The 12,333-nt window shown below is 45.4% G+C and overlaps 1 protein-coding gene across 2 annotated transcripts in view; it reads left to right on the top strand.

The window, feature by feature from the left end:
- The window catches only part of LOC148033024 (Pre-mRNA-splicing factor 3), an 89,679-nt gene that overhangs the window by 50,185 nt on the left and 27,161 nt on the right, over positions 1 to 12,333 (top strand). The window contains exon 2 of one of the 2 annotated variants that reach the window (XM_087683728.1): positions 7,913 to 7,994. In XM_087683728.1, coding sequence (XP_087539854.1) covers positions 7,913 to 7,994 — 82 coding nt within the window. The remainder of the gene's footprint in view (positions 1 to 7,912; positions 7,995 to 12,333) is intronic. The other variant, XM_087683729.1, reaches the window with a different exon arrangement.

Here is a 12,333-nt window from a genome sequence, read left to right as displayed (position 1 = left end):
CAGCGCACTGCGCCCGTGTATATCTTTGTATTCAGCATTCTTTATACAGCAGATCTTCAGTGTACACTATCTCTTTCTCTCCCTTCTCTCTCTGCGTTCTCTCTCTCTCAGTCCTACGCTTCCGCACCGCTGCACTCTGACATGGTATCAGAGCAGTGTTTGAGGGCTGACTGAGCGCAGAATCAACCTGAAGTGGAGTTTCCATCGCGACACAAATTTGCGTTTTTTGCGTTTAAGGGCAGACAGGAGGGCTGCGCCTTGGAACAAGGCTGAAACGAGTGTGGGCGCACAGGAAAGGAGTACAGGTGGCGGATTTGCTGCTGTTTACTGCTGTTTCATGCGGAGAAAGTTTGAGTTTTCAACCTAAAAGTGCAGGTTTTGCTTTTTCATCGCCTCCGGCGGGTGAAGAAGCTTCGGGACGCTGAAGAGCCTTAGCAGGCTGAGTCTACTCAGTCAGAGGGGGCTGCTTTTGCGTTTGAGAAGGCATTGCAGGTGAAGATGTCTACAGAGATGGACGTGGAGTTCCAGGCGATTATGGACCGGAAGGTGCCTGTCCTACCGGCTCTTCCTACAGATCAGAAGCTCGACGGCGACAACTACCGCATTTGGCGCGTTATGATGTTGGCCATTCTGGAGTCCTATGATTTGGCGGAGTTGGTACAGGAAGATATTGACCGGCCTTCGGTAAGAGATGAGTCCAAACTCTCTTCCGATGCTCGTGCGGAGTTGGCCAGGGCCCAGTCTCATTGGGACAAACTGAATGCCAGGATTCGATCCTTTCTCTTTCTATCATGCACTACAGCCGTGATCGCTCACATCGAGCACTTGACGGTGGCTCGTGAGATATGGCTGGAGCTTGATCAAATGTACAATCGGATGACCCTGATGAAGAGGGTTTTTTTGGAGGTTCAGATGCGGACCTTGTCCGTCAATAAGTCTTTTTCGCTAAGGGAACACATTAACAAGCTAAGGCAGCTACAGATGCAGGTTCAGAATGCGGGGAAGCCGATCTCCTCCGAAGACATGGCGATTACACTCTTGTCCCAGTTGCTGCCACGATTCGGTACATTTTACTCTGCCCTTATTGCTTCAGGGCGCGAGTTTACTCTTCGGTGGGAAGAGTTGGTTCCTATGGTCTTGGACCAAGAGGAACAGCTAAAGGGACAGAATGCTTCCAAGACGGAGGCATTGACAGGTCAAGCCTCTCAGAAGAAGGGGAAGGACCAAAAGAAGAAGAAGGGGGATACCAAGTCCAAGAAGGACAAGGAGAAGGACAATGACAAAGATTCCACATGCCATATTTGTGGAAAGACTGGCCACTGGAAGAAGGATTGCCCTGACAAAGACTCGAAGGACACCAAGAAGAAGGACACCAAGGATTCTGGAGCGGTGGCTGCACCCTCATCAGTTGCATTTCTACATTTAGTTGTCATTGAGGACGCTTCACCGAATGCTTCTGATGCTGCGATGGCGGCTTCCCAATCTCGAGAGTGGATTATTGATAGTGGTGCCTCACGGCACATGACTCCTTCATCAGATGGTGTTGCCCAGCTGCGCCCGTCGCGTGGGCAGGTTCTCATTGGAGACAGCTCTTCAGTTTCTATTGCAGGTCGGGGTAAGATGCAGCTTATTCCGGATGGACGAGGTGGCACCCATACCTCAGAGGTTTTGCATGTACCAGGATTGGGGTACCATCTTCTTTCAGTCCATAAGATTTGTTCCCTTGGTCTTCTGGTGGAGTTTGACAGTTCTACAGTGCGAGTCCTTGATCGTGAATCGAGGAAGGTTCTATCATCTGGATATGAGGAGAACGGCATTTACAAACTGAAGTCTTCCACTGCCCTCTCTACTATTCTTCTTACCTCACAGTCACAGTCTGAATTATGGCATGCTAGGTTTGGTCACCTGAACTATAACTATCTTCGGAAGGCGTCACGGGGACAGCTTGTTCGAGGGTTGCCGGATATAGTGGTGAGCCAGCAGCCATGTGTCTCCTGCATAAAGGGGAAGCAGCATAGGGATGCCATTCCCCACACCGCTTCGCGGCGGTCTACTTCACCGATGGAGTTAGTCTCTACGGATCTATGTGGCCCTATGAGGAATGAGTCCCTGCGGGGGAGCTCTTACTTCATGCTGATCGTGGATGACTATAGCAGGATGACATGGGCCTACTTTTTGGCACTAAAATCAGAAGCTTTCTCGCACTTCAAGGATTGGCTTCTCTTTGAGGAGAACCGATCAGGCCGGAAGTTGAAGACCTTGCGATCCGACAAGGGAGGTGAATTTGTCTCTAATGAATTTGCTCGGTTTTGTGCAGATAGAGGAATTCACCAGGAGTTTGCCAATACGAATACTCCACAAGAAAATGGTATTCTCGAACGGAAGAACCGTAGTGTGATCGAGATGGCGCGCACCATGATGGAGCACCGACAGACCCCCCAGGTTCTGTGGACCGAGGCTGTGGCTACTGCAGTCCACATTCTTAACCGATCTCCTACTTCGGCCGTGGAAGGGATGACTCCATTTGAGGCGTATTTTGGGTCGAAGCCAGATGTTTCTTACTTTCGGGTCTTTGGGTGTGATGCCTATGTTCACATTCCCAAAGCTCACCGTGACAAATTCGAAGCGGCTTCCCGCAAACAGGTATTTGTTGGCTACAGCTCCCAGTCCCAAGGCTACCGACTCTATGATCCCGTCAAGCGGGATGTATATACTAGCCGTGATGTGCGGTTTGTGGAGGTTCCGGCTTCTTCAACGGGTGAGGAGCATCCCGTTCTTGGAGATCCAGGGGAGAGTTTGGCTCCTTCTACAGTTCCACTGGAGCCTGTGCCGTTTGATTATGATTCTGTTTCTGACACAGAGTCTACTGTTCCACCGGATCCTTCTGAGGAGTTACCACTGGTGGACATTCCAGAGTCTTCTACTGATGGAGAACGACGAGGGGAGGTTCGGCCTCCTCCTCGCTGGGCCCGTGACACACTCCGTGATTCAGGGATCGAGGGGGTTCCTGAGGAGTGGGGACCGCAGGATGGTCCGCGGCGGTGACGGAGGCACCAGGTGCATTCTTCGGAGCTTGTGTGCTCCAATTATTGTTTGATGTCCCGAGTTATGCAGGATCGAGAGCCTACCTCCGTGAAGGAGGCTTTACAGTCCGCCCCATGGAAGAAAGCTATGGAAGCTGAGTTGGAGGCTATTGAGAGGAATGGCACTTGGTCACTTGTGCCACGCCCCCCGAAGAAGAAGGTGATTGGAGTCAAGTGGGTCTTCAAGACCAAATATCTCAGTGATGGTACTTTGGATAAGCACAAGGCTCGCCTTGTTGCTAAGGGTTTTGCCCAGCGCCCAGGGATTGACTGTCATGACACCTTTGCCCCTACAGCTCGTATGGCAACCATTAGAGCTGTTCTTGCTTTGGCTGGCCATAGGAGATGGCCTGTTTATCAGCTGGATGTGAAGTCGGCCTTCCTGAATGGTGATTTGAAGGAGGAGATCTACGTTGAGCAGCCTCCTGGCTTTGGTTCTTCAGATGGGAAAGTCTACAGGTTGAAGAAGGCCCTGTATGGTCTCAAGCAGGCCCCGCGAGCTTGGAACGAGAAGATTGATTCGTTCCTCCAATCTCAGTTGGGATATCGGCGGTCCAAGGCCGATCCGCAGCTGTATGTTCACACTTCCGAGGATGGTTGTGTGTTGTTTGTATTATATGTTGATGATTTGATTGTCACAGGTGATGATGCACAGCAGGTCCAGGAGACAAAGTCAGCTTTACATCGGACGTTCGAGATGACGGATTTGGGGCTACTCCATTTCTTTTTAGGACATGAGATTTTTCAGTCTCAGAGGGGGATCTTTCTCTCCCAACAGAGATATGTACAGGAGCTCTTGGTGTCTTTTGAGATGGAAGATTGTCGGGCCCTCTCTACTCCTATGGATCCGAACTGGAAGGCCACTTCCCACTCAGCTTCTCCTTTGGCGGATGCTTCCCGCTATCGACAGTTGATAGGGTCTTTGATTTGGCTTCTCAACACCAGGGTTGATCTATGTTTTGCTGTTGGGCTCTTGGCAGGGTTCATGAGTGAACCTAAGACGGTGCATTGGCAGGCTGCTCAGAGGATACTTCGGTATCTGAGGGGGACGTCTGATTTGGGGATTCATTACCCCGCAGGGACAGATGGGTCAGATCTTGTACTTGCAGGTTGGAGCGACTCGGATTGGGCCGGTGACGTGGACCACAGGCGGTCTACAACAGGTTACTGCTTTACTTTGGGTGCAGGTGTTATTTCTTGGAGTAGTAAGAAGCAGCCCACGGTAGCCCTTTCGTCTACTGAGGCGGAGTATCGGGCCGCGTCTTCCACCACATGCGAGGTTGTGTGGCTTCGGAGACTGTTGGAGGAGCTTGGGTGCTCCCAGACTCGTCCTACATTGCTGCGATGTGACAATGAGAGTTGCATTGCCTTGGCGAGGAATCCTGTTTTTCATACCCGGACGAAGCACATTGAGATCCAGTACCACTTCATCCGAGAAAAGCTTTTGGATGAGACCATCACTGTGGAGTATTGCAAGACGGAGGATAATCTTGCGGATTTGTTTACGAAGGCGCTTCCTCAGGCTCTACTTCGGCAACATTCCAGATCCCTCAGGCTTCTGCCCTGTCCAGGCTCTGAGAGGGGGTGTCAGAGATCATAGCCTGGTTTCAGGCAGGCAGCAGCTGCACAGTCCAGCTGCACAGTCGGACTGTGCAGTCGGACTGCCACGTGGCAGTCCGACTGCCTGCAGCTGATTTTTATTAGGCTGCGCCCTATTTTGGCGCCCCATTCTAGGCAGATTTTCGCCTATTTATTGCTGACGTTTTCAGCAGTCTGGCATTCATTCTCTGTCGCAGATTACAGACCGGTGCCGTGCAGATCTCTGTCTCTGTTCGCAGATTTCAGACAGCAGACAGTGCAGACTGCAGCAGACTTCGAGGTGGACAGCAGGTCGCATCGTCGAGGTGGAGACACGCAGTCCAGCGCACTGCGCCCGTGTATATCTTTGTATTCAGCATTCTTTATACAGCAGATCTTCAGTGTACACTGTCTCTTTCTCTCCCTTCTCTCTCTGCGTTCTCTCTCTCTCAGTCCTACACTTCCGCACCGCTGCACTCTGACAATTGCATCCTATTGCAGCCTTTTGCTGAAGACATTGCTTCTTCTCTTGGCTGAGATTCTCACAAAAGAGCACCTGATGGCCTGGCTCTCTCAAGAAATGGGCTTCTACTTTGTTTGCCCCACCTGTTCATCATAGCCATAAAAGGTGCATTTGACTGTCTTGATGTTGGCCTTTTGGTCTCAATGTTGCACTATCCTGACCAAGTATCGGATTGCCTACCTTTGCCATTGGTACGAGGGGTAGGAGCTTGAGAAGATGTTGCCAAGGTGACTTGGAAAGATGATACGATGGTGAACAGGTCTGGAAAAAGTTAGAATAGGTCTGAAAAGTTAAAACTACAGTGACTAGTCTCTAGGTGGCAAGAACAAGTGCAGTCTTGGACAATTCTAGATAGTTCTACTGTTCTAGACAGCTTTGGACCAGTCTCTACTGCTCTATTGTTTTGGATAGGTATCGAGGCCACAATCTACAAGGCACAGGCAGAGGTTGTGCAAGGCCAGGCGGGCAAACTCTAGAGACTGCAGTCATGACATGAGATGGGCAGACTCAAGGGAGTTGAGATTGTAGTCATGGCATGTGAGTCATGGCAGGTGGTGGCACAATCATGGTATCCATCAGTGGCTATTCGGTGGCGTCATGCAGGTTATAAGGCATCTTGACTGTTGCTTTCTCCTTGCAAGTAAGTACGGCCCGAAATGAGGTACGATGCCTCGTTTAGGGCCCCCATATGTCATATGGCATCCTTGGTCAGGTGTCCCATCCCCTGCTGTTCCACCCGTTTCGGGACACGTCCCTTAATGATGAGATCCTTCATGCGAATGCACTCTTTTGGGGACGCATTGGGAATGTGTCGAGACACGTACCTTGGTGATGAGACCCTTCATGGGAATGCCCTCTTTGGTGATGAGACCCTTCATGGGAACGTCCTCTTTTGGGGACGCATTGGGAACATGTGCATTTCGGGATGCTGTCCTAGCATTCCGAACCCACGCCCCTTGTGATTATGAAAATAGGACTGATTGGTCCCTGCATGTAGTGCAAGAAGCGCCAGCGAGGGGACTGGATCAGGCTGATGATGGAAGGTAGCACTGAAAAACGGAGTTCCCTATATGTCGGAGTGTGCTAAAATCTACAAGGATAAGCCTATGAATGATTAGTTAAGTGTGGAGGACAGCTCTAAATAGCTGAAATCTGCCAAATCTGGCTGATTTTCTCTAGTAGGGCCCAAAATGCTGGGCGACCAATCAACATGAACAAAATAATCAAGAAAATGTTGATTGCCATAAAAAATACTAGGTGCTCCATCTTGACTAGTATGAATGTAGTCCAGGCCCATTGAAAAAGAAATCCACTGAGATGGAAAATAGCCAGCCAGTGTGAACACTCCTAAATCAGACATAAAAAGAAATGCATGCTCAAGAAAGAGTTGCTTCCTCCATCAAAACACACGGCAAGCCAAGTGTCTGAGCTCCTAATGTCCGTGTCTGACTTAGATCGAGGCTCATAGGTAGGAGATGACTATGCATGACACACGATTGCTAACATTAGGAACCAAGCAAAAAGTGGGGAGTTTGCTTATGGGACATTGAAACACACTGAGTGCATTTGAATTTTGGGGCTATTTAATGATCCAACGAAGGTTCAATGGCTATTGCACCTTCTTTAGCTTAATGCTTGATCCACTACTTTGGAGTTATCATCACCATTTTACATTAACTTCTTGACTTGTGCACAAGGATCTTTTTAGTTTAGTTTTAGGCGCTTGAGATGTTTGGGGCATGGAGGGGTTTTCACCATAGAGAGGCTGTGTGCATTTCTCTTGAGGCTTTAGTTACGTACTTGTGAATATCTCTCCTGAAGTGCTCTTTGTGCTACCCACACACGAGTATCTCATGGATGGACATGGCATAATGACATCTATCTCTTTCCAAGAGCAGGTATCCTTCATCTTATTACATTGGCTATTGTTGGTGTATTTGTAGAGCATTGTGCATTGGCAACATCACTTGTTGTTGTTGCACTCATCTTAGTCGAGGAGTTGTCAGTGCAAGTCAATGGAAGGTTTCATCCAAAAAAGGCTGACATTGTTTTCTTGATGCAGGTTCCATTGTGTCATCAAATCACTAAGTTGGCTTCTATGCACATTCACTATGATTTTGGTCAAATCTGTCTTCAAATTTGACAGTTGGTCTTCTTTGTCTTTGTTTGTATGCATGCCACATGTACATTGACTGTGTGTGCATGGAGGTATGTGTGTGCATCTCTCACTAAAAAAAAGATTGTGTTGTGTGTATATTTGTAATTCAGGTACAAACCATGACAATGATCACCAAAGAAATGTGGGTGTGTGTGAGTGTTTGTAATTTTAGTGTGTATCTATAGATGCATTTCTGATGGACTTGTGTGTTAAAAGGTCTCTAGTTTTTGGGAAGTATTATCTTGATTCCAGTCCTAGGAGTTTGCAAACTTAGGCACCTGGTTTGGACGAACGTATACATAACTCAGTGTGTATGCCCGTTGAGCCTTTGAGACTTGACAAAGCCCATATAGTATCTGTGGTTCATTAGGTTTTGGACAAAGCAGACATTGTATTGTAAGAAATCGGTCACAATCTGAACAAGGGTCACGACATTTACAGAACTTATATGCGACTTTCAATTTGTCTGATATCCAAACCCTATCAAGAAATCTTTTCTAGGCTGGTTGTTCATGCTATGTTCATGTCTACAAGACAGTTTATCTAAACGGTTTGCCTTTTCTCTGTCAGCAGTCAATTCAAGGAAAGTATTTCAAAAGAAGAATTGATTTCTAAACAGGACAATACCCCTGAAAGAACAAGTGCCAGCCAGGTATTTTTCTCTCCTGTCACCAGGAATGTTGTGTTTCAAGGTTTTCACCATGTACATTCCTATATCCCATGTATTTCTATTATTTCTGCACCAGGAAACTCCCTTTAGGGAGAGGTGATCCTTGCTTATTGAAGTGCTATAAAAGGTATGAGTCTTTATATTTGTCTAGCTTCTTGCCAAGGTAGAGCACTAAGAAGTTCATTACATGGTGTACTGCTGTAATTTTCTTAGCACGTTAGGCTCTTATGCAATCTGTACATGTTTGGAGTGCTGTCTTTGCAACAGTCTAGCAGTGGTGCATGTTCTTGAAGATGTGAAAATGTGAAAAAGAGGGGAAGTCAATAGAATGTTCTGCAATATCTGTAATTGTGTTCTTTAGGAAGCAAGTGCTTATTGTGATCATGCACAAAGCCTCATTTATATTAGTAGTGAAATAGCTAAATACATGTTTCACACTGCACATGAGAATGGTGCCTTGGAAGTCAATAGTGTTGAAGGGATTTTTTTGTCTCCTCACGATTTCAAGAGGTTTTTTTGCTCTCTCTTAAATATACCTGTCCCATATTTGGAAGTTCAGACCCACAAAAATCTGTTTAAGAATTGTGATTGAGAGATACGGCAGTGATGTTTTGAGCCCATCCTAATACAATCTGGGGCAAAAGCTCAATATTTTCCCTTTTACAATTATGCAAGTATGCAATTTCGTCAGATGGGATAATATTGATTTTGAAATAAGAAATATATTGGAAAATGGCTGTGCAGGTAACTTTTTGGGGTTTTAGCCAAAGAGGATAAGTGTGGGTAGCCATTTTTCTACAATTATTTATATAGGCCACATCAGTTGCCATGCCATTGGAAGCAGAGATACACCAGTTTGAACAAAGCTTGTTGAGATATTTGCAATCACACCTACTTTAATCCCTTTGTGAGGAGCAGTGAGGGCTCAGGTTCAGAATCCCATATGCATAGTAGAAGAAAGTACCACCATTCATTTCCTATAAAGCATTGTACTTGCACTTTTTTTTCTAATGCAATGATAGTATTCTTTTCTTTCCAATAAAGTGTCGTGTCACTATCAATACACAAGATTGTGTTTATGAGTCCAAGTCTCAATCTTGGAACCTAATTCACTTGTGTGACAATTTGTCTTTGTTAAGGTCAATGTCTACATGAGTTTCTTCTTTCTCTTTCAACCTCCATAGCTTTAGCATTTGCCATGCTCTAGATCTCGCATATTTGACATGGTATCAGAGCCCAGTTGGGCATGGCAAAGCTTCTTATCTATTCTCTTAGTCCCTCTCCAATTCAGTCTAAGCTTAGGGTGTGTATCTAACTTCATCTCTATTCCTGTCTCCAAGTGACCTTCCATGGCAACCATAGCTTGCGGAACCTACCTTGCTTGGAGCCTCTTGTTCTCACTCTATAGGCCGTAATACATCACGATTTCTTGTGTGAATATGTTTCTCTGCTCAGGGCGCAGCATCCTATTACCTTACATTACGACATTGGTGCCATTTTGGTTCGGCATTGGCGACATTCTCCATTGCAGCCCAAATCTGCGCCTTGTTTGGTCGTACAGTTGGCGGCGGAACTACAGGGCGCAATCTCCCGACCGACCATAGGGCAATTGTAGCCCGTGGCTTAAGCTCCTTGGCCACTAAGTATTGTGGCAAATGCCTTCGTCTGTGACTCGCTGCAATAAAAAATACAGACGGTTTGAAACCCTAGAAATAGTCTGCCATAGCCACTCTATCATAAGCTCATTCTCCACTTTTTCCTTCACTCCCATTGGAAAAAACTAACATATTGTCATTCTGATCTGTTTCAAAATAGAGGTCTTAGCAAAACTTTGGGTCATCAAATCATTGAGAAGGGGAAGTGCTTGAAGATCCTTTGAGGTCTTGAAGAAATTTTTTAAGTGCTTGAAGATGCTTTGAGGTCTTGAAGAAATCAAATATCTTATTCTTCCCATTCTTCTTACCCTACTCAAAGTTCTGTCACTTTGAGTTCGCAACAAGCAGTTCAACAAGCAAATCAAGGAGGAGAATAGAAGACCGATGAAGACCTATTGAGCATTTAGCAAGCATTTGGCTCCACAAGTATCTCTAGATACTGATCAATTAGTGTTTTTTGGAACTTTTTGCTTGTTAGCACACTCAAGATTATCTCTTGTGTTGCTTGAATCTGATAATTCTGAAGTTGATTTGCTGTTGTTCCCGTAAGTCTAACATGGGCAAAGACTCTCCAACTGCTCGTTTCAGAGGAGTCGGGTTTTATACCTGGTAGACCCGCATCAAACTCATTCTGATGAAGAAGGGACTCTGGGCCATTACCACTGGAAAAGAAAAGAGGCCTCGTGATGCGGATCTTGTTGTCACTTGGCAAATGAACGATGATAAGGCTCAGGCCATTATCAAACTGGAGCTAGACGACAGCTATATCCACCATGTGGATAACTGTGAGGCCTCATAGGATACATGGAAGAGACTTGACACTTTGTTCGGTGCACAGTCTAAATCATCAAAGTATGGTCTCGTGATTAAGTTTTTCAGGCTTGAAATGAAGTCTAGCACATCACTTGCCACACATCTAAATTACATGGAAGAACTTCTAACCCAACTTGCAGGAATCAACATTAAAGTGGAAGAAGATGTTTGCATTGGTGTTTTACTTAAGAGTTTGCCTCCTGAATATAACAATGTATCAACAACTCTAATTAATATGCGAAACCCTGAACTTGTTGATATCCAGGCATCACTGTTAGAGGAGGAAAAGAAGCTAAAAACTAAGGAAGAACCAAGTAGCTCTAGAGATGAATATGCATTATATGTTGGCAACAGGTACAAAGGCAAGAAGGATCAGCTCTTCTGTGACTTTTGCAAAAGAATCGGACATACCGAGAAGTTCTACCACGCCAGAAAGAGGTCCCAAAAAGCCTATCTAGTTGCAGTCAAAGAAGAAGAAGAAAAGGGAGCAAAGGAAGAAGAAGACCACCATGAGAAGGACAAACCTCATCAGTCCTTCTATTCAGATGGACTTTTTTAGTTTTGTATTTCCTAGCCCTAATGCCTCAAACATAACTTGTAAATTCCTTAGTTAGCCTTGTACTACAGCTTCTATATACTTTGTGAGGCCCTTGCTACAGCCTCTGGATATCCATCATGTTTGTGGTACCCACATTTAGCCTTTTCAATGACAGCCTTTGGTGTTTTGCCATGTTTATGGTGTGCCCACACTTTGCAGGTGTTGCTTTCACTAAAGCCTCTATACGCCTTATACTTCTGGTTGTGATTAAGGAGGGATGTTGAGATATTTGCAATTACACCTACTTCAGTCCCTTTGTGAGGAGCAGTGAGGGCTCAGGACCAGAATCCCATATTCACAGTAGAAGAAAGTACCACCACTCATTTCCTATAAAGCATTGTACTTGCACTCTTTTTTCTAATGCAATGATAGTACTCTTTTCTTTTCAGTAAAGTGTCTTGTCACTGTCAATACACAAGATTGTGTTTATGAGTCCAAGTCTCAATCTTGGAACCTAATTCACTTGTGTGACAATTTGTCTTTGTTGAGGTCAATGTCTACATGAGTTTCTTCTTTCTCTTTCAATCTCCATAGCTTCAGCATTTGCCATGCTCTAGATCCTGCATATTTGACAAAGCTGACATTCACCTTGTGAATGCCAAAGGAAATCGATCTGTTTCTTTGGGGTTTTGGTTCTTCTTTCTTGGTTGGATGCTCTAGTGCAGTTTAAAGAAGGGTGACAACATGAACAAGGTGCTGGCTATTATTTGTGGATTCCCTCTTCCTTGCATTTTCTGATAATTGTTTGTTTTTCATACTTCCTTGTATTTTCAAGAGAAGGTTTGAGCTTATGGGGTGCATAGTCATATGGGTAATTCCTATGGTGTAGGGTCTGAGTTCTATTTTGGTGATCATGCCTTCCATTTATTTTTCAAAGAAAAGAAAATTCTATTAGTAACACCTTAGAGAAGATCCATGTGGTATAAATACAAAGTACAAGGAACCCTGTGGAGAGTAGCTAAGTACATAAAAAACACAAAGGTTGTGTGAACAACCAATCTAGTGGGCTATATAGACTGTTTGAGGGCTGTGTGAAAAAAGGTGCCGAAGTCCCAGGTCCACAACTCTCCTCCTTATCTTATGTAGTCATACACAAAAAGACATCTCTCCTCCTCATCCTTTGTGGTCATGTATTTTTTAGAACTGATGTGCCAAACTTAGTTATGTTGTGAGAAATTTCTGAAAATATAGCCTGAAGCATGCAAAAGTGAGATTTTTCCAAGGAAATGCGTGGGAAAACTGGGGAAATGCAAGG

This window comes from Lygodium microphyllum, chromosome 8, assembly GCF_053477565.2.
Source record: "Lygodium microphyllum isolate KBCC chromosome 8, Lygodium_microphyllum_v1.1.10, whole genome shotgun sequence".
Lineage (NCBI taxonomy): Eukaryota > Viridiplantae > Streptophyta > Polypodiopsida > Schizaeales > Lygodiaceae > Lygodium > Lygodium microphyllum.
Note: the sequence above shows the minus strand (reverse complement) of the source record. Positions and strands in the feature narration are given on the sequence as shown.